Source organism: Triturus cristatus, chromosome 10 (assembly GCF_964204655.1).
Source record: "Triturus cristatus chromosome 10, aTriCri1.1, whole genome shotgun sequence".
In the NCBI taxonomy this organism is placed as follows: Eukaryota; Metazoa; Chordata; class Amphibia; order Caudata; family Salamandridae; genus Triturus; species Triturus cristatus.
The window spans coordinates 314197718-314224473 of record NC_140593.1 but is presented as its reverse complement, the minus strand read 5'-3'; the positions used below and the strand labels follow the sequence as shown (position 1 = coordinate 314224473).

Below are 26756 nucleotides of genomic sequence, written 5' to 3'. Positions count from 1 at the left end.
CCGGAAGTGCTCACTACCCTTATTGAAGATCTAAAATCACAATCAGTTCAAATAGTAGGTAATAGAATAATTGCGACAACTGAGCAAATCACCCACGAAAAGATCACAAAAAAGGACAGTACAAATTTAATCGCAAACATAAACATGGATCCAACAACCACCACTCAAACACTAGAAACTTGAGGAATCCCAGACAAAGAAAAGAAACAGGAAAATCCAACCAGTAATACCGACTCAAATCTGTCCCGACGTATGAAGAAAAAACAAAAAAAACAATTAAAGCGCCAAACGTCTTCACAAATTAGAAGGAGCTGGGGTCAGTCCACGCATGTCTCCACGGAGGTTACAATCAACTCCCCTCCAAATCAGGAAAGGCAACCATCAAATGAACTATACCCGATATTCATTAAGACCCAAAAACAAAATAAATCTTTGGGTGAAGGCGATCATACAGAAAAGGTTACACCAAACCCACTAGTGTTTCAGGAATTAATGCCCACTGAAAACGGCGGAGCAACAAAGATAATTGTACAAACAACAACTGAAACTGTTAGGGATAAAATTGAATATGGGTTGCTTAAGGAAACCACGGGAGTGGGATCAAAAAATCAAAAAACTGTGCTCACTAATACTGGAAAGACACAGTGTACAGAAACACCACACCCTGAACCTCTGTTAGGCACATCACTAACCTCTGCCCGCACCAGAAATATGTGTAAAACAATTCTTCAACCGCAGTACAAATCGAAGGGGAGACACGATACACTGAGCAGGGGGAACTTACTAAGGCTCCTTCAACACATACCCTCATTGTCTCATATAAAAAGTGAGGATATAGTTAGTGTTCAATTTGAATTAAAAGAGTAAGACCTCAGTAAAGAAGATACCATAGTGACCTGGTCAAACCATCATACGTCTGAAGCTGTGCTCAGAGAAAAATATATTTAAAAAAATTTGGGGTATTGGTGTAAGTGCTCCAGAACAAGAAAAGTATCCATCAATTCTACTGGAGCCGGCAAACATAACAAACTGTACAACGTTCATGAAAGAGCACTCACAAGGGATATTGCGAGGCACATCAAAAATAAAGTTAGACGAAAACTATAAGAAATTAACCATATCAGTTAGGAGACAGGAGGACATGACCATATGTAGGACAGTAAAAGACGATTAGCTACTGAAAACTCAAAGGAACAATCAAATCAGTAGGATAAGCCGAGAGTTACAAAGTGGCACTCTTTATTCCTGATGACCAAGTGGTCATATAAGACACTTTAGGGAATCAACAAGGGCCACCCACCGCAAAATTGATAATATCAGAAACGTCCAGTACACCCTACATTAATCATAAATCACTTACCACTCTTAAAATCATCTCTTGGAATGTGGCAGGAATACGTAAAGCACTTAAACATGAAACAGCAACAAAAATATTGCAGGAAGGAGACATCGTATGCCTACAAGAGACTTGGGCCACAGATTATGTACACCTTGAAGGCTATGCCGGTTTCCATAAACTAGCAACCAAACATAACTGGTTTGGTAAACCTTCAGGGGGAACCTCAATTTATGTAAAACATATAAAACAGATAACAGTAAAAAGGGTAAAAATCGAGTCAGACGTGTTACAGGCGCTCGTAATAGAGGGAGAAAGGGACAGAGATGATAGTGCCTCAATCCTAGTTATACAACTGTACCTAAATGCATACGGTCAGGAAAAATTGGAAGCTACAAAAAATATTATAACTTTAATAAAGGAAATTATACATACTAAACCGCTATCCGCTAAAGTGATTGTAGGAGACTTTAATCTGCACCACCTGGGAACACATAAGAATGAAAGGTCGTGTCTAACCAGCTCTAAAGAGTTTTCAATTCCTTCTCTGCAAAATTATGACTTAAAGTCCGCCAATGAAACCTGGAAAAGTTTGGATTCCAAACACCCTGGCATTGCTACATTTAAGAAATGTTCCACAATTGATTACATCTTTCTATGCAGCCTTCTCATACAGAAAATAGTTAACTTTGAAGTAAAATCACACGAAACTAGTGATCACAAACTGCTGCAGGTGGAACTAAATTCCAGCATTACACAGAGGGAACAAGCAGTTGTAATGTCCCACTCAACAGGGATTGAAGAACACACACTACTTAGAAGGCTAAAATGGAACAAGCATCAGGCCAGGCTATTTAACGCATGGAAAGAAAAACAAGAGTGTAAAGGTAAGCATCCTCGAATCCAACCCAGTGTGGGTAATTGGACGAGGTGGATTGGTGCTCTAACATCTATACTTGTCAACAACCATAAAGCCAGCCCACATGGAATGACAATGTACACTTCACAACTTAGTCATAACAACATAAAACTAACCACAATAATATGTAAACTAAAGAGGGCAAAAAGAGCACAAAGAATTGCAGGAACCCAAGAAACAAGGGAGATGTGTAAAGAACTATCTAAAAAGCGCAGACATCTGCTATGGTCACTTAAACAAAATAAAATAGAGAAAGACTGGGTAACAATACATGAGCTCCCAATACCACATAAACAATGTCAGCCTTGGCAATTCATAGCCAGCCTGGAGAAAGGTAAAGTAGACAGGCGTAACTCTGTACATGCAGATGCATGGCTGAGACACGTCGCGATAATCTATATTGAAAAAGCAGGCTCCATAGACCCTGAAAGCTCTGAGATTTGTCCCTCAACCAGTGCAAATAGAGACGAGGAGGCCCCAGTGGAATTATTGGGCAAAGAACAAGATTGTACCGCAGTCAAACAAGTAATAAAAAAGAGAAGAAAAGACGGGGCACCCGGGCCCAATGGTCTTCCAGGAGAAGATTCAGTATATTGGGGAAAAAATTTATCAAAACTTTTCATCGAATGTCCACTGAAAGCAAAGGTGCCTGACTCATGGCGAGGGTCATTTTTACACCCAATTTTCAAGAGAGGAGACAACACAGACCCAAAAAATTATAGATTAATCGCCCTCTTGGACATTAAAGGAAAAGCCTACGCCAGCACCTTACTGAATTAATTAAATAGATGGATTAAAGAGAACGAAATCCTCACCCCCTATCAGACCGGATTTCGTAAAGGCTGCTCCACAACTGATAACATCGTGGCCATGTCGTATCTTAGCCAGCAAGCAAACAGCAAAAATAATAAACCAGTCTTTGCATGCTTCGTTGACTATTCAGCTTCCTTCGATGGGGTGCCCCGACATAAGCTTTGGGTCAAATTGCGTATCTGGCATATCCCAGTAGGTCTCCTCAATGCCATTATTTCATTATACAATAATACCTGGCTCAAACTGAAGTTAGCAGACAACACCTCAACGAAGAAGTGCGCGACAAATCGCGGACTAAAACAGGGATGTGTACTTGCCCCCACATTGTTTAACCTATACACCGCTGACCTTGGGAAGAAGCTTCATAATGCCAGTCTGGTAACTACAAAAATTGGAACCAAAAAACTGCAAATATTACAATACGCAGATGACTTAGTGGTAATGGACCACACAAAAATCGGGCTACAAATGGGCCTAGACGCCCTCAATAATTATAACGAAAGAAATGAGCTTATCATAAATGCTCAAAAAACAAAAGTAGTAATTTTCGGTAATTTTTCCAAAATAGCTTTACTGAAATGGCATGTGGGCAAAGAAATCATCGCTAATGCGAAATCCTACAACTACCTCGGGTGCTGGCTAAGTGAAACAGGTAAAGCAACACTACATCTCCACAAAATGAAGGCCAGAGCACAGTCAACAACTTATGCCCTATGAAAACTAAATGAGTTAATGCATAGTCCAACAACAGCCCCTATCAGAAAAGTAATACAAGCCAAAATTAGGGCAACTGCAGGTTATGCACAGCAGGCATTTCCGGGCAAAATGGAAGCAATGTTGGACAAAGCACAATGCCTTCCCTATAAACGCATTTTCAAACTGCCCAAATACACTCGCAACAGCCTAATTCGTTTGGAATTCGGACTGAATCAACAAAGTAAAGAATGCTTGGGAATGCACGCAAAATATTACTATCAAGTATTGACAGCCCCAGCCGGAAGCTTAAAAAGCATGCTGAAGCCATTCTATGGAGGGTCAATCAACCCATGGCAATGCTACATGGAGAAAGCAGTGGAAATGTTGAGTTTGGCAATTGAAAATTGGGACGAAGGGTCGATAAACTATTTGGCCATTACAAACTCAATTAATAAACAATGTTACCAACGGTCTCATATAAATGACCTAGCGGAATATGTTACAGGAAGAGAGGTCCTCCAGGGCTCTTAACATCATATGCAGGGAACAAAATCCAGCCCTATCTTAATCAAGCTCTGGGAAGGAAAGCACTCAATAACTTTGTATGGGCCAGATTAGTGCCCCACCCAATTAAAGAATTAAATCCTGGGTGGAAGTCGCTTGAACACAAAATCAGATGTATAATCTGCAACTTCAAACATGAATCTCTGCTGCACTTGATTTGTTGTTGTCCCGGTATGCTTCAGCCCCGTCAGATCCTTCTAAAACAAATATGGCTGCGTAACGGGGTCCGGACTGTAAAAGAAGCCGCCTCGGTACTCTTTTCCTGCACTCTACCGCCAGACTTGGCCAGGTTTGGGAGATACATGGCCGCGCTCCGACTTAGGCTTATGGTAGAAGAGGGGCCAGGCAATACGAAAGACAATCTGGTTTATTAAATAATTAGTCTCCAGTAACCAGCTGGTGAAGATGTTATTTCTAACTACCAAACCATAGAACTCGTATCAAAAATGTTGCACTGGCAATCTCTCGCCGTTTTACTAATGTATATAACCCATCCTTTTATCATATTTTGATAATGCTGTATGTAAACTCATTTTATGAATGTTTTTTAAACAATGGTTGTTCTAAGTCTCTTTTAAATTGTTTGTGAGTCATATTGCAAATGGTTTTAAGTAACTGTGCAATATAAATACAAATTAATTCATTCATTCATTGCAAATTCTTGTTTAAACATCGTTTGAAATTGCAGAGCCTACGGGAGAATCTTAATCCACATTTCCCTTCATTAGGTGTGTTGCGTACAACAAATTTGCTGTAAGGTTTATATGTGCCATAAATTAAAGTATATTTTATGTTAGCAAATATTTTAAGTAATTTGAATGCACAACATAGTTACACTGTATTTTTTACAGTGCAATTTCACAGAAAGACATCTGAGAGTACTCAAGAAGATGGTGAAACATTACCAGAACGGAGTTGTATCCTTTTCAGTTGATGTTGCGCAAAGTAACTTGCTTACTTTGAGAATGATATACTTTTTCGTGCCTGTTATTCATTTGTGATATTTTTACATGAGTTTCTGAAATTAACTTAATGGTATAGTTCACTCTCACTCTTGCCTTTTTTATAATCTGTTATGTCTTATTTCTGCATGAAATGTTGATGGGTGCTTAGTTGTTATCAAATTCTGTCAAACTCTGAATTTATAAGCATCCTAAGCATGTTTATAAGCAATATGGACTACGTTTACTTCTACACGTATTATATAATTATCTTTCATTTCTGTATAATACTCATTGCACAGTTTGCATCCCAGCTGAGGCTCGAAAATATAACTATTCCCATTAAAGTGAAGGATATGATGTGGTTGTGAAATCTTTCTGTAATGAACGGGTGCCATTGCTCATTGTCTATGCTAATTATTCCCCTCTAATTTTGTAAGCTTTGTTCTATAATTTTAGCATGTAAAGGAAGTCATCTTGGGTATTTGGCACTAGCTAGTGGACGCCATACAAAATCATACATGGTTTATGAGTGTAGGCTCTGGAGTATACAGTAATTTCTGGTTCTTTAATGTTAGGGCACGTGGTTCAAGATATATAATGAATTTTGGATGCTTTCTGACATAACCCACCGCAGGTGAGCGACCCCGGTTCGTCCCGGGCTTTGCGCCACTGTACACCTTCATTCCCCCCCCCCCCCCCCCCATCGCCTTCTACCAGCTGACAAGAAGGCTCGTTGTGTAAACAGACACAGTTTATTAGCAATATGGTGGTCATAAAACATCATGATAACCTCGATTATTTTTTTTTTTTTTGAAAAACCTTTATTGTATATCAGTGACACAGCTATTCAGCCGACATCCCGGAGGTACGGCAGCTTTAAAGTTCAACACATGCTTGCGTCCACATATCACTGACAGGAGAGCCAAAGGTTCTATTTTGCATAAACATAAATACAACCCTAAACACAAGCAAGGCGAAAGGTACTGTAAACACCAAGAGAGGTTCCCATCAGGGGGGACGAGCCCCATCACGGCCAACAGGCACTGATCTATAGTAAGGGAAAGGAGGGAAAGGCAGAGACTCTAGAAACAATCACATATCAGCGGGAAAGTCAAAGCCAGAAAAGGACTAAGGGGAAAGTTGCTCCTCAGGCGGATCCGGGTCGGGGGGCAGGCATATGTCCCCTCTGTACTGGTTCCATGGCCCCCACACAGCATGCCATTTCCGAGGGCGCCCCCGAGCACAGTACACTGTTTTCTCCCTAAACATGCTCCAGTCCATGTTTTCCATCCACGCTGTCAATGTGGGCGGCCTATTGGAGCCCCACAGCCGAGCGATATCGCGCTTGGCTACCATGTTCCCCAGGGTCACCCACTGAGTCTGTGCCGCGTTGTGGTCAGTAGGACTCCAGACATTCAGGAGACAACATCGCGCCTCAGGCTGCATAACAATTCCTGTCACCTCCCCCATCACCTCATGGACTTGCCTCCAGAACTCCATAATCGCACCGCATTCCCAAATAATATGGAGGAAGGTACCCACCATACCACAGCCTCTCTTACATTGGCCCTCCTCAGAAAAACCCATGTGAACCAACCTGGGCCCCGTCACGTAGACCCTATGGAGTATTTTAAGCTGCACCAGCCGCAGGCGCGCGGGGATAGCGACCTCTTTGGGAGAAGAAACTGCGTACTGCCAATCCTCATCATCTAGTTCAAGGCCGTCCCTTATCCATTGGGCGCGCAACCCTAGGAGAAGATCCGCCCGAACATTGATAAGCTTCTTATAAATGAGCGAAATCGTGCTCTCTGGCATGTGACCATCCAGGATCCGATCCTCCAACGGAGAGGACTCGGGCACCTTCTCCCCCTCCACAAGGACTGACCGCAAGGCATGGCGCACTTGTGCATATCGGAAGAACTCCGTGCTCCCCAGCTCGTATTCCTTCTGCAGCTCCTCGAACGACTTTATCTTACCCTTAACCAAAAGGTCTCCAACCCTGGATATGCCGATCAAATCCCATTTCTCGAACCCTTTTGTGCGCCAAAGCTTCCCCAGAATCTCGGAGTCGAACAGAGGGGTGGCAAGGGTAAGCTTACCCCTCCAGCCCAGCGAGTCCGTCGCCACCTTCCACACATGGACGGCCACTCTGGTGGGCCCCGTGAGGGTGAGGTCCGACGATTTCGAATAAAACGCTCTGTGGTGATTACCCCCACGGAGCAACCAGCGGTCCATGGCGAAGCCAGGGCTGAGCGCCGGACCATAGACACCATGGTTAATCGCGCTCAGCTGGGTGGCCCAGTAATAACGTCGAATGTCTGGAAGCGCGATACCACCGTCGTACCACGGAAGCGTCAACTTAGCGACTGCGATACGCGGACGCCCGTCCCATAAGAGCGCGCGCTGGTGGCTTTCGATCTCACGGAAATAGCTGGCCGGGACCAGGTCAAGAGTATTCTGCAGGGCATAGAGGAAACGGGGAAGGGACATCATTTTAAACAGTGCAGCGCGGCCAAGGAGGGAGAGCGGCAATCGCCGCCAGCCCGCCACATCCCGCCGCAGGCGCACCAAGGGAGGGAGCAAGTTCTTCTCGTAGCGCAAGATGGGGTCGGTGGAAATATAGATCCCCAAATACAAAAAGCCCTGCTGGGCTATCTGGATCGAACAGTTACGCGGAACAGGCGGGACATCCCCACACAGGACATACAAGTGTGACTTCCCCCAATTAATGACTAGGCCCGAGTTTCTACCGAAAGATGTCAAGACGTCACAAACCACTATCAGAGATTTCTTAGGCGAGGCAAGATATAACAGAATGTCGTCAGCGTAGAGTGAAGTACGGTCTTCGTGGTCAGGCGACCAGCGAAGCCCACGTATATCCGGGTGCCACCGTATCCACGCCGCCAACGGCTCAAGAGCAAGGGCAAACAGCAACGGCGACAGGGGGCAACCCTGCCGGGTGCCTCTCCCGAGCTCGAAAGGTGCCGACGCCCGCCCGTTCACCACGACGCTTGCAAGAGGCCCCTCATAGAGCAGCCTCACCCACCCCACAAATCCAGGCCCAAAGCCGAATTTGGCCAGCACCGCCCACAAGTATGCCCACTCTACCGTGTCAAAGGCCATCGTGGCGTCGAGGGACGCCACAATAGCCGGCTCTCGTATCGTACCCGTCCTGGCAATCACTCCGTGGAGGCGTCTAAGGTTTAGTGCAGTGTTACGGTGCGGGATAAAGCCCGACTGATCCGGGTGGATCAAGTCGCCAAGTACCCGGACCAGGCGGTTCGCGAGAATCTTGGCAAGGATTTTCGGCTCGACGTTGAGGAGCGAGATCGGCCGATAGGAGCCACACCTATCCCGGGGCTTTCCGTCTTTATGTATTACCACGATCGTCGCCAGCCGTTGATCGAGCGGAAGAAACCCGTTCCTCAACGCCTCCACGAACATGGCGGTCAAGTGAGGAGCAAACTTATCCGGACAAAGCTTGTACAGCTCTACCGGCAGACCATTTGGGCCCGAAGCCTTGCCGGAGCGCAACGCACGGATAGCACCTGCCACTTCGTCCACAGTGATATCACCATCGAGGTCCTCCCTATCAATGGCGGAAAGGCAGGGCAGAGCGATGTCACGCAGAAGATCACACGAGTCCTCAGTCGATCTATCCAAGACCGAGGCGTATACCGTACGAAAATAGTCTGAGAAACACCGGACTATACCATCGGGATCAGTGACAACCTCTCCCCCATCTGTCAACAACTCCGGCACCACACGATTAACACGCTCCTTTTTGTCCAGCCATGCCAGCAATTTCCCGGCCTTATCACCAACATCATACAACCGCCCCTGCTGCTCTCTGTGAAGGGTCTTGGCGGCATTTGTCACCAGATCCCTATACTCCAATTGCTTCAGGCTCAAATTGTGCAGCGTGGACGTCTCAACATCCCCTTCCAAGGCCAACTCTAAAGCCGCTATCTCGTCCTCCACTTGTATCACCTCGGCGTCTCTCCGCCGCTTGGCGGCCACTACCAGGGACAAGGCTTCTCCTCTCAGTACAGCCTTAGAAGCTTCCCACAAGGACACCGCGGAGTCAACTGAGCCCTGGTTTTCTCGAAAGTAGTGGTCAACTGTCTTCAGCAACGCGCTGCGCAGCTTGGGGTCCCGAAAGTACCAGGGGTTAACGGGAGCCACCCTGCCCCCCGCCACCCGGCCCATGTCCAGACGTGCCCACACCGGTGAATGATCTGATATGCCCCGTGCCATGTGCCTAACCTCAGTTACCAAAGAGGCGTGTGCCGCCAGAGTGAGCAGATAATCAATCCGGGAGAGACTCCCGTGGGCCCCGGAATGGAAGGTGTATTGTCGCTGAGTGGGGTGCCGCAGCCTCCAACGATCTACCAAGCCAAAAGTATCAATAAAGTCGGGAAGCCACTTCTGAGCCCCCCCGGTGTCTCTGGGCGGGTGCCTATCTAGCATTCCAGAACCAACCGCATTGAAGTCCCCTCCCACCACTAGCATCCCTTCGGGGAGTTCCAACAAGGCCTTGCCCAGATCAGCAAACGTGGAGGCCTGCAATGTAGGAGGGACATAAACAGAGACCAAAACCAACGTTCTGCCCTCCCACCTCCCCGACACGGCCACAAAGCGCCCCCTATCATCAGCAATGGTGGAGTCAACCTCAAATGGTAGGGAAGCTCTGACAAGTATGCCCGCACCCCTGGATCCCGAGGAAAACCCCGAGTGAGCAATGAATTTATAGCCCTTTCTGCTAAGCGCATAACACATATTCCCTATAAGGTGGGTCTCCTGCAAGAGGACCACGTCTGGCAAGGTCCGTTTCAAAAATTGCAGGACTATCCCCCGTTTTATACGGTCCCCTAAGCCATTAACATTCCAGCTGAGTACGTTTAAGCCCCTATCCCCCATCCCTGAACACAAAGAGACCTCCCCCCCCCCCCCAGAGAACCACAATCGGACAATTCTGACAGTCATTGCTACGCCTTGCAAGAAAAAACAACAACCCCAAACAACAACCCCAACATCCTGAAACCCCCCCTCCCCCACCCTGCACCCCTGCGTCAGCTTACAAAGCCCCCCCAACTTGCAGTGTGCCTGTCGCCCTACCAAAAACAAATCTACAAAAAGCACCCCAAGGGAGGAAAGAGCCCCTATCTTCCCCCCGCCGCCCTCCCATTACTGCAATAAGGTGCGAGTCACTGTCCAGGGCTGAATCGAAACAGGCCAGCACCGAGGGTATCACTTCTGTCCATCCCGGTCGCCTTCCACCCCATCCACGCTGTCCCGGCCGGGCTGTCGCCGAGGGAGTGCATCCAGCCAGTCCCCTGCCATGTCCGGCGATTCGAAGAAGAAAGTCCGATCCTCATATACCACACGCAGCTTAGCAGGGAAAAGCATGGCATACTTCAGGTCCATATCCCTAAGCTGCCGCTTCACCCCCAGGAAACTTTGCCTCTGTTTCTGCACCATCTGGGTGAAATCAGGGTAAAAGCTCACAGAGGCATTTTGAAAAGGCACCGGGCCTGCCACCCTCGATGCTTGCAGGATAGCGTCCCGATCTCGAAAGTGGAAGATCCGGGCGACAATCGGCCGCGGGGGGGCTCCCACCTTAGGCCGTCCGCCAGGCACTCGGTGAGCCCGCTCCACCGCGAAAAACTTGCCGAGGCCCTTCGGCGCAAGATGATTCACCACCAGGTCCTCGACGAGGAGGTCCACGGAGAGCTCCTCCGAAGTTTCTGGGACCCCAATAATGCGCACATTATTGCGCCGGGCCCGACCTTCAAAGTCCTCGAGCCGGCGAGCGGAGAGGTCATTCGCGGTTCGTAGCTTGCGGACCTCAGCCTGGAGTTCCGAGACATCGTCCGCGAGGCCAGTAGTCTTGAGGTCCAGGGACTTGACCCGTTCATTGGTTTTTCCCAGGTCCGCGCGAATCAAGTTGACATCGACCAAAATCATGTCCACCTTGTGCGCCAGGGTCTCGAACTGTCGCCCAATCGAAGATTGCATCCCATCTATCGCCCCCTTGATATCCTGCAATGATAACTCCGAGGCTGGGGATGAATCGGCCTTCCGTGCTTCCAGCGACTGTCCCGATCCACCAGGCGACTCCTTCTGCTGGGCATAGCGATCCATATTGTTGGATTGGATATAGCCTCCCCGCCTGGTAGTCTTAGACTTCGACCTGTCTGCCTCCGATTTGGTCGACATCTCGGACAGCAGGACGGTCAGTCGCAAGAGGACGTCCCTCACTCAGGTAGAGGAGACAGGTACGACTAGGTCTTCAACAGCCAGTCAGGACCGGGTGGAGGTCTTCCAGACAACAGAGGATCTGTATGACGCACTCCCAACCCGGAGCAAACAAAGGGCGAGAAAGCGAAAGTGAAAGTGCCACGGCATCCGTCCGTCAGTTCACACCTCCCAAGGCCGCTGTTGTTCAATTAGTTGGCAGGCATCCTGCCAACGCAAGCCCCTGGCATCCTTCGGAGGTAGGCCGCAATCTTCCGCCGTGCACAACTTCGGTCCCCGGTGGGCGATCTTGGCCCGGACAACGTCAATCACCCCAGCTGTGACTCATCTGCAGGATTCCGTGCATGAAAATCAGGATTTAGGACAGGATGAGTGCCGGAGGGCGCGAGGGTAGCGGGAGCTCAAGGCTCACGCGGCCATCTTGGTCTAGCGCTAAGCTCCTCCTAACCTCGATTATTGATATGCCTCGTGCACTTATCACAGGTTACTGCCATGATCATTAGATGGCCATAAATCATTGATTCTCTTACCAAGTAATAGTCACAGCTTTCCAGAGTGATTAGCTGGTTGTCCATCACCCCAAATCCCCCTTGACAGCACTCTCCAATGAAGGCCCCCCATAGAAGTTAGGCATTTCAGCTTCTAGGCTTCCTTTGCTATCGATGTGGGGCGTTCCTGGCCTCTCTAGCCCTGACCAGGCTGCAAGTGCTGTGTCAGCCCCGCAGCTAACCCTTTATTTGGCCCGTCTTTCAGCTTCCAGCGTCCCTGCTTTGAGGCATGCCAAGGACACTGTTCCGGCCCCTCTTCTTTTCGATGTGTAACGGAGTGGGTGTCCATATGACCGCCAAACACCAGTGAAAATAGAATATGGTACTATGCAGGTTTCTTTATTCATATTTGTAACAGTTCAAATACACTGGGGTACTCCTCTGGTAGGGGTTGCTCCTTTTTCCTGCAGATGTCTCTCAGAGGAAGGGGGGAGGAGAAAGAAGTCTGACCTGGTTCCACCAGATTTCCGAGGTCCTGGTATCGACGAATTATGAAACCCAAAACAGAAACCAAATTTTTAAGAGGGTCAGTAAGGAAGCGAAAACACTTCCTGATGTAGAGTAGCGGGAGTGAGGGATGATATCACCAAAACCGCCAACACCGTCCGAGCCCTATTTGTGACCTCCCTTGCATTCCCCGCCCTCCCCTACCCGTGCCCTGGAAACCCCTGAAGTTTTGCCCGTACCTTGCTAAGCCACCCTCCTCCTGGAGGGCGGTGGGGCGGAACGCGGTCTCGTTGGCCTCCTGGCTTGACTTCTTCGTCTGGGGCAGCAGATCTCACTCCGTCTCTCTTCGGTTCTTCCGGTCTCCGCAACCTCCATGCTTTGGCTTCTTCTCTCAGTCCGGAATCGACTCCTCCATATGTCCGGGTGCTCTCGCTTCTTGTTCAGTCCGGTGTTTCCTCTGATAGGGCGGATGTAGGAAACGTCACAGGCCACGCCTCCGGGGACTCCTCCGATGGATTTACCTTAAAGGGCTCCACACCAGCCTGCATAGAAGGCAATAGTACTTTGTTAACTCCTTCAGTGGGGTTCAGAGGCCAAGCAGTTGTCCAGTCTTCCGTGGATTCCTGACAGGATGGCTTTCTGTCTATCTTACTGTACTAACGTTAAAGGTGCTTTCTCTGCCATGCTGCTGGCAGTTTCACGACTGCCATCAACTCCCCCTGCTTGCCCGGAGTACCTGTCACTAAGAGAAATCCAAAAGTCTGAGCATGCTCATGTTGCCCAAAAGGAATGTATCCATCCTGCTACCTGAAAAGTTAAACTTCCCTGTGGTGAAGTGGCCCGGGATCTTGAGGTTGATGAGGCTATGCCTGATGAATAGTCAGCCCATTCCCTTGCAGAATGCGCTCATTGAGATTTTGAGCTTCCTCCTGGATGGTTCTACATGCCGGGATTTACCTCACCCCTCCATTCAAATTGTGCTGTAATCTCAGACCAAAGGACATCTGCTGGGCAGACTAGCCTGGCCAAACATGCCAGGTCCACTTTCATGACCTTGAGGACTTTTGCCTTACCTCCAAATAGGAAAAAATGGCACTGTTTTCTTGATGCCAAATCCCGTTTTTCACTGTTGGGGGCAGAAGGTTAGCTAAAGCTGACTCTCTGACATTCATGGGGGGATCCCCCAGGGATGCCCTTAGGTATTCACTGTTAGCTGTGCCTTGCGTGACACCCCCACCCATGTCCTGGTCAGGTCAGTTGCCGCTGCCTCGTTACTTTGTGCGGCCCCCGTGACATTTGGTGTGGTTGCTTGTTACTGGGTAGGAAGGGAAGATGTTTTGTGCCCTGCCCCTTTTCCTGTCCCTGTTTGGTTTATCCCGTGGCTTGAGGTCGCCTCTTGTTACGGCGTCCTACTGCGTGCTAGGATCCTGTCCTTTGCTAAGTGGGTGCTAAGTTCTTCTTACTCCATCACTGTTGGGGACCACTATGCGAGCCCTTGCCCTGGCTGCATAGGCCAATGTCCTAGTCAGTAGCCAGTGCATGGCATTGGATATGGTGCATGAAAAACAGTATCCTGGATGCTTCCCCAACCTACCAAGGCACCCAAGATAATGCCCCTGGGTGCCAATGAGGATATGGCATATCATTGTATAGTCCCTGTGTGCCTTCACTTCCTAAGGTACCATCCTGTGCCCGCATAGTCAACCAGCAGCCTGTGGTTGTTGGGATCAGTGAGTGCCTGGCTCCAGTGTGCAAAGGGGCGCAGCTTGTGTGGTGCAGAAGGAATGAATCACCCCAACCTGTGTGCTGTAAGTTACAGTTCCATTTACTGTGCTTCTGCATACAATGACTCCTTCACCCGTTTGTCCACTGGCCCTCTCCCGGTGCACTCATTACCCCTGCAGCTGACCATGTACTGCCAGAGCAGAAGTCTTCTGGATGGGCTGACCCTTTCTAGCCCTATTGTGTTGGCTCCAGGATCCTTGGTGGTATCTGGGCTCTTCTCCCCACCAAGCTCATCCTCACTCTAATCACTGTACCTCGATGAGCCTAAGAGTTGCCTTTTCTGTTGTGTCACAACTGTTCTGGACCCATGTGCCCCTATCAGTGCTGTTCAGGGGTTCAGCGTGCTGCTCCTTTCTGGTCTGCCTTAGTGGTAACTCTATCATTGCTGCATGGTGCTTTGATGCATGTTTTCTGACCTGCCCCTACCTAGCCGCTTTTCTCTAATGGCAGGGGGGCCCTGAATTTGCACAATCAGCCATTCGTGGCCATGCTTCCCGGGTGCCTCCATTTTACGCATGATCATTTGCTGCAGCTCGACCCTCCCTGCTGACCTTGCTCCTCCACGGTCAGCTGAGCTGCCTCCACTACTCTGGTTCTCCCTTCTGTTCTCTCTCTTGGCTGCGCTCCGTTGTGATCCCAGTAGCGGGCGGGCTTGTGAAGCGGCCACTTCTTTTGCGCACTCAGGCATCCTTCTTTTAGTCGCCACTCAAGTGGTACCTGCCCTCTCAATCATGCTGTCAACAGCATGTTGTCTGCTTCCCTTACTCTTGCTGGAGACCTCTTTGTGTGTTCGGTGGCGATGCTCCTGCGGCGATCAGACGATGATGAGTATCCAATTTCCCGGAGACAATGACAATGACGATTATGGCAGCATTGACCATATGTTAGTTCCTTCCTTGTTTTTGTCTGTGCTTTGGCCCCGCCCCTCGCTGGCCATTTGGTCATTCAAATTGTGCTGGCCAATGCTATGCAATGTGCTTGTATTTTCTAGGGCTACTGCTCTACCTGTTCCTTTGCCTCAGGCTGCCCTTGTTAGGCGTGGTCTCCTTAGGGCTCCGCTTCGCCTTCCGGCCAACGCATCTTCTATTGTGACTTTTTCCTGCCAATAGTTTGTTGGACCTGGCTCTCATGTAATGTACATCAACACCATCTACGCACATGAAGAAGCAGAAAGAAAAGAATCAGGGAAAGATGGAAAAAGATGTTCAAATGAAGTAGAATAAGAAAGGAAACTCTGAAAGACAGAGATAATCTATAACAAAAGCATGTGCAGCCACTCAAAAATATAGGGGGAGAAAAAAACTCCTAGTGCCCTTCATTGTAGGCACTAAATCCACTGCAAAAGTAACAAGCATTTGCAATGCATTAGGTCTTGCATTTACCAGAGTTTAAGTTATCGGGATTGTAAATGACAGTGCATTTTATTTTTGTGTTTTGAAAACCAACACATATATAAAAGGCATTGTCATTTCTAATGCCAATAGCTCCAACTCTCGCAAATGCGAGACCAATTTCATCATGGCCGCGTCCCTTTCTTTAGACGCAGCTCACTCTATTCAGGTTACAGCAATCCACGTCTAAAGAAAGGGGCATGGCCACCATTAAAGTGAAAGCACGTCATGGGGCGCTTTTACCAAAAAAAAACATTTGTTCATAAACAAATGTTTTTTATTTTTGTATAAGTGTCCCATGCCATGCTTTTACTTTAATGGTGGGCGCACCCCTTTCATTAGACACAGCTCGCTGTATCCTGAATATGGCAGCAGCGTCTGAAGAAAGGGGCCCAACGACTATGTAAGTGAAAGCATGGTATGGAGGCGTTCACTGCAAAAAAAAAATGTTTAGTAGCACGACCGCTAAAGTTAAGGCGTACCGCGCTGCCAAATTAAATAAATAAAGAAGTGCAACCACTGTAATTAAATAGGACCGCGCTGCCAAATTAAAGAAAGAAAGAAACGCGTCCCGTATAGTTAAAGCGGACTGCCATTAGTAATTAAAATAAATGAGGGCATTGGGCTGCTTGTAGGAAAGCAGGGAATGAGTAGAATAGGGGCAAATCACTGAAGAAAATAGTGCTCACAGCCTAGATAAAGCAGTACAAGTAAAAAGTCCAGTCCTCGTGGGGGGTTACAAATGCAGACAAGTCGGTACCAAGGAGGGCTACTAAGCCTATTCATGAATGAAAAACGATTTAGAAAAGACAGTAACAGGAGCCAATTGAAAAGATTGGCGGGACATGGGCGGCGCGTCAAGTCCCTACCTGAATACAGCATGCCTTGTAGAGCAACGCATGCCCTGCCCAGGCTCGACCTAAAAAAGTTCAGTTTACACTGGAAAAATGTGATGTTTCCTGTCGCAGGCACTAGGCCTACCCACACAAGTAAGGTAACATTTTTATCGGGAGACTTAGGGGGATTCTGGGTGGGTGGAAGTTTGTGGCTCCCTGCAGATTCCAGAACTTTCCATCACAGAAATATGAGGAGAATGTCTTTTATTTGACAAAGTTTGAGGTTTGCAAAGGATTCTGATTAACAGAACCTGGTGAGAGCCTCACGTCACCCCATCCTTGATTCCCCTGGGTGTCTAGTTTTAAAATAGTTTTTTACAGGTTTGCCAGCTGAGCTCGGGTCCAAAATCCACAGCTAGGCACAATTTGAAAAAAGGGCCAGTTTCCACTGGAAAAATGTGATGTGTCCACGTTGCATTTAGAGCAGTTTCCGGTTACAGACACTAGGTCTACCCACACAAGTGAGGTGCCATCTTTATCCAGGGACTTAGGGGAATCACAGAATTGTAGAACAAGTGTTATTACCAATTGACGTTCAATGCATTTCTGCCCTCCAAATGTTAGACAATGTGTCAAAAAGAAGTCAATTTGAAAAATGTCCTCTAATTCACATGCTAGTATGGGTGTCCACAATTTTGGAGATGTGCAAATAACTACTCCTTCTAAACTCTATATTCTCCAGTATTGAATCTTTCATAGATTAACATGCTTGTATCTTCCCCGTCGTCATGGTGGGAGTCTCACGGTAACAGAATGACCACAGCAGTATAAGAAAAACTGCATAGCAAAATCCCATAGGGAATCATCTTATTTGGTAACCAAATCTCATCATTATGTGGTCCAAGACTCAGCCAATCGGCTGCTAGCCCTGCCCTCAAACTCCCCAGCAGAGCCTTCCTGCCTCAGATTTCCAACTGCCTTCGTGTGAGGAGGTGTCTCCCTGAGCCTTGCTCAGTTTTGTTCCTGTGTGAACTTATCTAAAATTACCTTCTTCTGGCTGGTTTAAGGTATTGTGCTTCACCTTTTCTTGTTCAGTATGGCTGAAAGCTCTAAGAAGAGGCTTTTCAGGCCCTGCAGATCCTGTGGAAAGCCTTGATTGTTCTCTGAGGACCCACATAAGGACTGCTTATATTGCTTGCACCCAAAACATGTGCCTAAGGACTGTAAACATTGCAGAACCTTTTCTGCGAAGACCCTACGTGACAGGGAGGCACGTCTTCTGCTGTGGCTTCAGAAAAAGAAGGTCACTTCAGATTCTGACTCTGAGGAGGATTCTAAGTCTTCAAAGAAGAGAAAATCTTCAACTTCGGAAGATATTTCAGAGCTGAAAAAGCAAAAGACAAAAGACAAAGGGGCCCCTGCGTCTTCATTACCTCATACTCCTCTTAAAAAATCTAAAGAGTCAAGAGAAGTTTCCTCAGCCCCGTCGACGATAATTAGGGCGTCGCCGGCGATTATTGCTTTGAAACCGTCGACGACTACGATATCGACGACGACAGCGGCATCGACGTCGAAGAAAAGCCCGTTGACGATTCCGTCGACGGCCACATTACCTTCGTCGACGAAGACTTCGTCGTCGACAACTACGGTGTCGACGATAATACAGCTTACTCCGTCGACGACAGTCCCGTCGACGGGAACTTTTAAATCTCCTAAGGTAAAGAAAATACCATTGAAGTCTATGGCGTCGTCGACGGGCTCGTCGACGAAGCAGACTAAGTCTACGGATTTTACAACATGGACAAAAATTTCTCCGCTTCCGCCTTCAAATTTACTAGACTTACAGTCCGATGATGAGGAGTCTTCAGGAGTGGCTTATAGTCCTTCCCAACTTCGCATTAAGAGTCAGGAAACAGATGAGGAAGAATTTCATGAGGTTCAAGAAGTCTTCTCATTTCAGGATCGTCCTCCGAGAGATTCACGGAGTTATGAATCTTTGCAGGAGTCTTATGCCTACGAGGAAGAGCCTCAGCATACTTCTAGAGAGGACTCTATTTCCATGCCGGTGTCCTTGGTGACTGACTTACGCCTGATGATCAACGATTACTATCGGCGTTTCCCGGACGCAAACTCTCAAGCGCCACAGACGGTGGAGAAGCCGACACAGGTACGACCACCTCACTCTTCTCCCAAAACTTCCACTCAGAAGATCCGATCTCCACCGATTATGACAATCAGAGATGACTTAGAAGACAGTGACGCCGATCAACTGGAAGAAGGAGAACTCCTTCAAGATAAGCAGGTTGACGATGAATGGGATCAATATATTCTCCCAACTACGCCATCGCCATCTCCAACACCTGCGAACTCTCCGCCGCAAGATATAGGAGGATTCCATGACATCATGGAGAAAGCATCAAAGCGCTTTGATCTTCCCATTCCAGTTCAGGAAGCCGAATGTTTTCTTTATGACTTTAACCCCTTCGGTGCTCATGACGGAACGGTTCCGTCATGAGCCACGGTTGAGCTGTGCTCATGACGGAACCGTTCCGTCATGACCACGCCCGCGCAAGAAACCGTCAGCACAGCGGCGGAATTTGCGCAGCATGGAAGGGGTTAAAGAGGAGTCACGCAAGTCTATGCGATCCATTCCAATAATCGACCATATTTGGGAGGAAGGCTTGAAGATTATGAAGAACCCGGCTTCAGTGGCTGCTTCAGTTCCTCGAATAGACAAAAAATATAGAGCTCCGGAATCGTCTCCGGCCTGTTTGATTGGTCATCCTCGACCAGACTCTGTGGTGACGCAGGCCGCCCAAAGAAACTCAAAAAATCCGGTTTCAACAACAATGGTTCCCCCGGACAAAGACGGAAGACGAATGGACGGCACAGGGAAGCGCTTTGCAGTGATGGCAGCGTCTTCCATAAAGGTTTCTAATGCATTAGCCCTCATCAGCAGATTCAACCGGCAGATGTGGTGCGATATAGCTCCCTTGCTCTCCCATCTTCCAGACGATAAAAAAGAAGAAGCGGCTGCTATTCTACAGGATGGGGCTAGGGCAGCATCTGAATCCATCGACATCGCTATGGATTTGTCCTCAGTGGCTTTTCGACAAATGGCAGGTGCAGTAGCCCTGCGCAGACAAGGATGGTTGAAGGCCACCTCGTTCAGACCGGAGGTACAGGCCAAAATAGTGGCCATGCCATTTGATGGAGAGAACCTGTTCGGAAAGCATGTCGATGAGGCCCTCCAAAGTATCAAAACGGACACAGATACAGCGCGGGCGCTGGGATCTCTGCAACAGGGCAGGTTTCAGTCCTTTCGGAGGAGAGGATCCCGAGGACAATTTACACAACGATCCTCGTTCCAATCGAACAGATATCAGCCGTACCAGCAGCAGGGATCTCGTCAGTACTCGAGCAATCAACAATTTCGATCTTCCAATAACTATCAACAACAGTCCAGAGGAAGGTCATCTACGAGAGGGAAGTCGCAGCAGTCCAATCGACGACAATGACTTCTCCAACACATCCGACACTTGTCCGAGAAGCAGCACCCATTACCTGACTTCATTTTACCCAGCTTGGCTGTCAATAACAACGGACAGATGGGTTTTAGATGTAATACAACATGGCCATACTCTGGAATTCGTAGACAAGCCTCCAATTCAGCCTCCTATACACAGGAGGCAAGAACATCTATCAGCCCTCAAGGCAGAAGTGATAGCGTTATTACAAAAGGAGGCGATAGTAGAAGTTCCGCAACTGCAACGCGGGAAAGGCTATTACTCGCATTTCTTTCTCATAAAAAAGAAGGACACATCAAAATGGAGGCAGGTAATGGACCTCAGAGGTCTCAACAAATTCATTCAAAAGAAATCATTCCGAATGTTATCCCTGCAGGAAATTCTTCTCCTAATTGGCAGAGGAGATTATTTGGCATCCCTGGACCTCTTAGATGCTTATTTTCACATCCCAATCCACGTAAAACACAGAATTTTTTTTAGCTTCATGGAGGCCGGCGTCATTACCAATTCAAGGTCTTACCTTTCGCACTAAAGTCGGCACCGAGAGTCTTTACAAAGTGTATGGCGCCAATTGCGGCCCACCTACGACTCCAAGGTCACCAGATTTTCCCGTATCTGGACGATTGGCTTATCAAAGGAAGTTCGTTCAGAGACACCCTCTGCTCCCTTCACGTTTGCATGGAGCTTTTCGATCAGCTAGGTCTCAGAGTCAACCTAGAGAAGTCCCATCTCAGACTAGCGCAGTCCATTCAATTTCTGGGTGCTCTAATCTGCACGGAGGAGGCCAAGGCTTACCCGTCAGAGGAGCGTATTCGAAAGATCATACGGTTGTCAACACAATTGCAAACAAAAAAGTCTGTTTCAGTAAGGATCTACAAGTCATTGTTGGGAATGATGTCCTCTAGTATTCCCCTACTCCCAAATTGCAGGTTCCGCATGAGGCCTATACAAGAACTGCTAGACGAGCAATGGCTTCAGTCGCAGGGATCCTTCGAGGATCGGATAGTAATCACTCCTCAGATCAGAGACGCCCTGTCATGGTGGAAGATCAGGGATCATTTAGCGGAAGGACTGACTTTCGAATCACATGTCTACAATTTCGTGATGATGACGGATGCTTCTCTTCAGGGTTGGGGAGCGCATCTCCAGGAGCTCGAAATTCAGGGCCACTGGTCAAAGGCCGAAACGCAGCTCCACATCAACTTGCTAGAGCTGAGGGCCGTGTTCTTGGGACTCAAGGCTTTTCTACCCAGAATTTGCGGATCTACGGTTCTGGTGAAAACGGACAGCTCCACGTCTATGTTTTACCTGCTAAAACAAGGGGGCACAAGGTCGAAACTTCTGTCAAAGGAAGCACAAGACATTTGGAAATGGCTTCTAGCTCACAACATCTCGCTGCAGGTGCAACATGTTGCAGGAGTGGACAACACAAGAGCGGATATTCTGAGCAGATCTCCCGAAATCTCTCACGAGTGGGAACTACATCGGAAGCACCTTTCCAGAGTTTTCAAGGTATGGGGCACGCCAAGGCTAGACTTTTTCGCGGACCGCCACAATTCGAAATGCAAAAACTTTGCAAGCAGGTTTCCACAGAAGGGATCGTGGGGCAATGCGCTACAGATGTGCTGGACAGGAATGTTTGCGTATGCCTTTCCCCCCTTTCCTCTCATACTGAAAGTCTTAAGGAAAATGAAATCAGAGCCGTGCCATCTGATTCTGATTGCACCAGCGTGGCCGAGACAAGCGTGGTTCTCCGAATTGATCAGCCTCTCAATGACACCCAGGATACAGTTCCCATTAGTGCAGGATCTGATAACGATGAACAACGGACAGATACTGCATCCAAATTTGAAATCGCTCAGCTTGTCAGCATGGAACCTCACGAGCATGAATTCCGCCTGTTAAAGATCCCCCAGGACTGCAGAGACATTCTATCACGATCCCGGGCAGTCTCCACAAACAAAACATATGTGGCGAAATGGAAAAGGTTCTGTCAGTGGTGTGCATCTAACAAATTGCATCCATTTCAGGTCTCTTCTGATCAGATTCTCCCAAATCTACTGACATTGGCAAAATCTGGACTGTCTCATATGTCCATAAAAGTACACCTAGCCGCGATTTCAAGGTACACAAGAATGCCTGATCAGCCCTCTCTTTGGTCCCAGAGAGTTATTAAGGAATTCCTCAGAGGGCTCTTCAGAATGTCCCCTCCTGTTCAAAGACCAGTTGTTCCTTGGCAGCTGAATACAGTTCTTACACAGTTGATGAAACCGCCCTTCGAGCCAATCCATAAGGCAGAATTACAATTTGTCTCATGGAAGACAGCGTTATTGTTAGCGCTCACATCGGCAAGAAGGGTCAGCGAGATTCAAGCGTTCTCGATCGCAGAACCATTCCTACAATTCAGGCAGGACAGAGTGATTCTCAGGACGAATCCCAAATTTATTCCTAAAGTCCCTTCCAGTTTTCATCTGAATGAACCAATAGTTTTGCCTACATTCTTTAAAGACCCGTCAACAGCGGCAGAAAGAGCATTGCACTCTTTAGACATTAAACGATGTCTCAAATTCTATATCGACAAGACCCAATCATTCAGAAAGACAAATCAGCTTTTCGTAGCCTTTGCTGGCCCCAGGAAAGGGGTGGCACTTTCTAGATCTAGTATCTCAAGGTGTATATCGTCAGCAATATCCTTGTGTCATGCCGAAGCTGGAAAACCTTTGCAAACCAAAGTACGTGCGCACTCCACGAGGAAGATGGCAACTTCTACGGCCCTATTTGCAGGGGTGCCATTGCCAGACATTTGTAGAGCTGCGACATGGAAGAATGCGCACACCTTTACTAGACATTATTGTCTGGACGCAGCGTGGAGAAAGGATGCAGCAGTGGGACAAGCAGTTCTACGGCACCTATTTCATTAAGGTATTTTTCATGGATTACAACGATGTATGTATGTACAGATATATGTATATTTACGCAAATTTTTCAAATACTGCAATGTATGTTAACATTCTATCCAAAAGAGCAGAGCCCACGTTTAGTGGGGGTTCTAGCCTGGAAATGCAGTTTGGGATAAGTACTGCTTACTATTCTGATACAAGCATGTGAATCTATGAAAGATTCAATACTGGAGAAAAAACTAGTTACTTACCTGTACACTATGGTTCTCCAGTATTATCTTTCATAGATTCACATGCAGCCCGCCCACCTCCCCATTTCTCAGGCAGAACCTCATTGTCTCTAGCAGTGTTTTAGTCTCGCACTCGGGGCTGGAAATCTGAGGCAGGAAGGCTCTGCTGGGGAGTGTGAGGGCAGGGCTAGCAGCCGATTGGCTGAGTCTTGGACCACATAATGATGAGATTTGGTTACCAAATAAGATGATTCCCTATGGGATTTTGCTATGCAGTTTTTCTCATACTGCTGTGGTCATTCTGTTACCGTGAGACTCCCACCATGACGACGGGGAAGATACAAGCATGTGAATCTATGAAAGATAATACTGGAAAACCATAGTGTACAGGTAAGTAACTAGTTTTTTTTGTTCCCATTTCAGAAATACATAGGTGTCTATGTTACCTATTTTTCACCAAATGAATTGCTGCTATATACCAGGTACGCAATGAAAAACCATTGCAAAGCGCAGCTCAGTTATTGGTTCTGGGTACCCCTGGTTCTTGGTGAACCTACAAGTCCTATATATCACTACAACCAGAAGGGCCCAGCGTACATAATGGTATATTGCTTTCAAAAAGCTGCTATACTTAGAAGGGGTTCCAGGTGAAAACATTGGCACAAATGGCTGGGGTTTTTTCAACTCTATTTCAATATAGTTTTCCTATAGAAACTAATCATTGAAATAAAATTGATGATGTTGTGGCACAAGTGTCTTTCTAAGTTTAGGTTGTGGTGTTTATGAAGATTTATATTGAAAATTGCACAGTTGATAAAAAAAGAAAGAACAAAAAAACTTTTCTTATAGAAATATAATAAAGTACATTAAAACAAACGTTTCTGGGTCACATAGTCATTTACTTGTGCCCACATAAATAATTGAGGAAAGAATCATCAGTATTGGCATGTTGGTTGTTGCTTTTTGTGAGCATCTTGGGTAGCATCATATTAGCATCATATTGGATGAAGCAATGGCTACGCTATGTGATACATCGGAGCTATCTCTCAATACTAATAATGGGGCCAGAGTTCCTGTGGCTGAGCTGTCTAGAAAACCATTACATGGATGTATTACAAACATAATATAGGGGCAAAATCGTACTACTAATTGAGCAAGAAAATGGGAAACAATGCAAGCATAAACAAGTATTGGCAAAACCAATAGGGTGGCTGTGCAGCATCATGCCCTAAGGGGAAAAAAAACGGCGCTTTGCGCGGCCTCCCCCTTTTGGGTGTAGGCGGTGGGTGAGAGGGCAAACGAGAAATCTGGAGTGGGTGTCAGGGGCATGCAACACAAATAAAGTCAAATGAGGCTAGTAGAGGAAAAGCAGACACGAGAGAAAGCAACACGGAGGGGAGCCCATAAAGAAGGTAACAACACGGAGCAGGGGTGAACGAGGCACGCTAGGGAGAAACTCACATGCTCTCTTCATCGAGTTCTTACTACAAGATACACGCGTTGGCAAAGTCAGCAGGTCTGTAAGTGGCTGCCTTTTGGATTTGTCAATGTTTGTTTTGTCATAATGTTTGCAAAATGTGTTTGTTCAGAATATTGCTGTGCCCTCATCAATGTAAAAAATTTAACAAAATATAAAGAGAGAGAGTGACGGGAAAGCGAACCAAAGATACCCATTTGGGGACTCAAGCCCACTTAAATTCTCTGTATGTCCATAGCAGGTATTTCGTAATGAGACAGCCTGGGCTGTCAATTAGGCAAGACTTGAAAAGGAACGTACAATGAAAGCACTTCCCAGAGAATCCGTCGTGCAGCTGTACATCCAATTTAATGACCACCATTTTCATGCTTATACATCTTCCAAACCTTTCTTGCACTTTTTCAAAGAGGTTTACTCATGCCTACTGCTATGATTTCACAGAACGGGGGTTTCGATTTGATTTAGCCAATGATTTATGGTGTTGTAATTATTTATTCAGAAGAGACGTGCTTCTCTTCTGAATAAAGAGCGCATGAGGGGAATTCTCTGTCCTTGTTAGGAGGGGACAGAGACAGGAAGTGAAACGTAAAAAGAAAAAGATGGTGCACCACTACTTCATGTGTACAAAGGTGAGCGAGAAGGGGGCAAGCAGGTGCATCCAGAGAAAAACATGACAATTTGGGAAGACGGGGAGATGCCAAAAAAGAACAAATAAGAAAGGTGCGCAGCCGGTAGAGAGGCCGGGGAGGGGGTGGACCTAATGGATGGGGTGGAGGTTAGCTGTGGGATCCAGGCGTGGGTCCTGCCGCACCAGCCACCGTGCGCTCCGCTGGCCGGTCCCCCGGCAATACTCTGTGGGAGTGAACTATTCAAAAAAGGAGGGACATTCACCCACCATTAGCCTTTTGCAGGCTACTATTTTGAAACGACACACACAAAAGCCAATCCAAGGCGTAGGAGGAGTCAGAACCCCACAGAGTACTTACAACAGATCGCCTGACAGCGCAAGGGCTGTGAAGGCTCGACCTAAAAACCATGGCTTTATTTTGTATTGTACGTTGACAATTTAATCCCCAAATAACCAAATTCACATGTACCTCCTTTACAGACTGTGAACAAAATTATGTTTATTCTAGCAGACCGTCAAAGGGCCTTTTTATAGGTTGTAATATTACCTCGATCTTATCAGACATTTAGAGACGATTTAAAATGCAGCAGCTTAGTGTTAGGTCTTGATTTAACTCTGTTTCCCACTGTTTGGTGAAATCCATTGGCTCCATGTGTCCTGACAGATTCTTCTCTATTATTTATGGCTCTGTCGGAGAGTCATTCAGTCACAGAGCACTCTGTTTATTGCAAAACAGCACTATAATTGTGTTGCCTTGCATTTGCCCCAGCCCTCCTTCGTTAGTATTCTTCTTCCAAGTTTATTTTCCTGAAAGACATATTGTGTCTGACCAAGGCTAAGCTTTTTTTTCCAGAAGCATTGGAGTTGTTTGCTTTTGGAGGTTGCAGGGTATGTACTCATAAAAAAGCCTCCTGGTCATGTAGAGACCACTATACAGTTAGCGGAACAGTAACATAGGCTAGAATAGAATGGCCTTTGAAATGTATAGAAGTATTTTCTCTGATTTGTGTGGTACGTGCTTCCACTTCGCCAGATGCCATCCTTCTTAGTCTCCTTGGTCACCTTCTTGAATAAACCATGCTTACTCGTGGATGCTATCGCCATAGGTTACACCTACAACAAAGACATGTGTGAACATTTCGATGTGAAGGCCAAGGACTTAGTAGCCATCATTTTAGTCTATACTTCCTGGACTAACAATTCCGGACCCGGACAGAAAGAACTGCTTGAATTTCAATAGTATCTCAAAGTTGAGCAGTTCTTTGAATTCAAGTATGTCTAAAAAGAGAACAAATTCCTTTTCCTGTGCGTCTATTTTGACTGGGGTTAGAATATTGTGTACTTTTCAACTTTGGTCACAGTCTGGAGGTAGAGCTACTCTGTGACATGAAAAAAGAGGCACTTGATTTTCACACTGACAACATTATAATGATTGCTACTGAGCCAACAGCTTAAAA

At 47.0% G+C, this 26756-nt stretch overlaps 1 protein-coding gene across 1 annotated transcript in view; it reads left to right on the top strand.

Annotated features, from left to right (window-relative positions):
• The window catches only part of CFAP69 (cilia and flagella associated protein 69), a 630939-nt gene that overhangs the window by 157037 nt on the left and 447146 nt on the right, over nucleotides 1-26756 (top strand). Inside the window, exon 3 of the mRNA XM_085631353.1 lies at nucleotides 5180-5245. Within this exon, the coding sequence (XP_085487479.1) occupies nucleotides 5180-5245 (66 nt within the window). The remainder of the gene's footprint in view (nucleotides 1-5179; nucleotides 5246-26756) is intronic.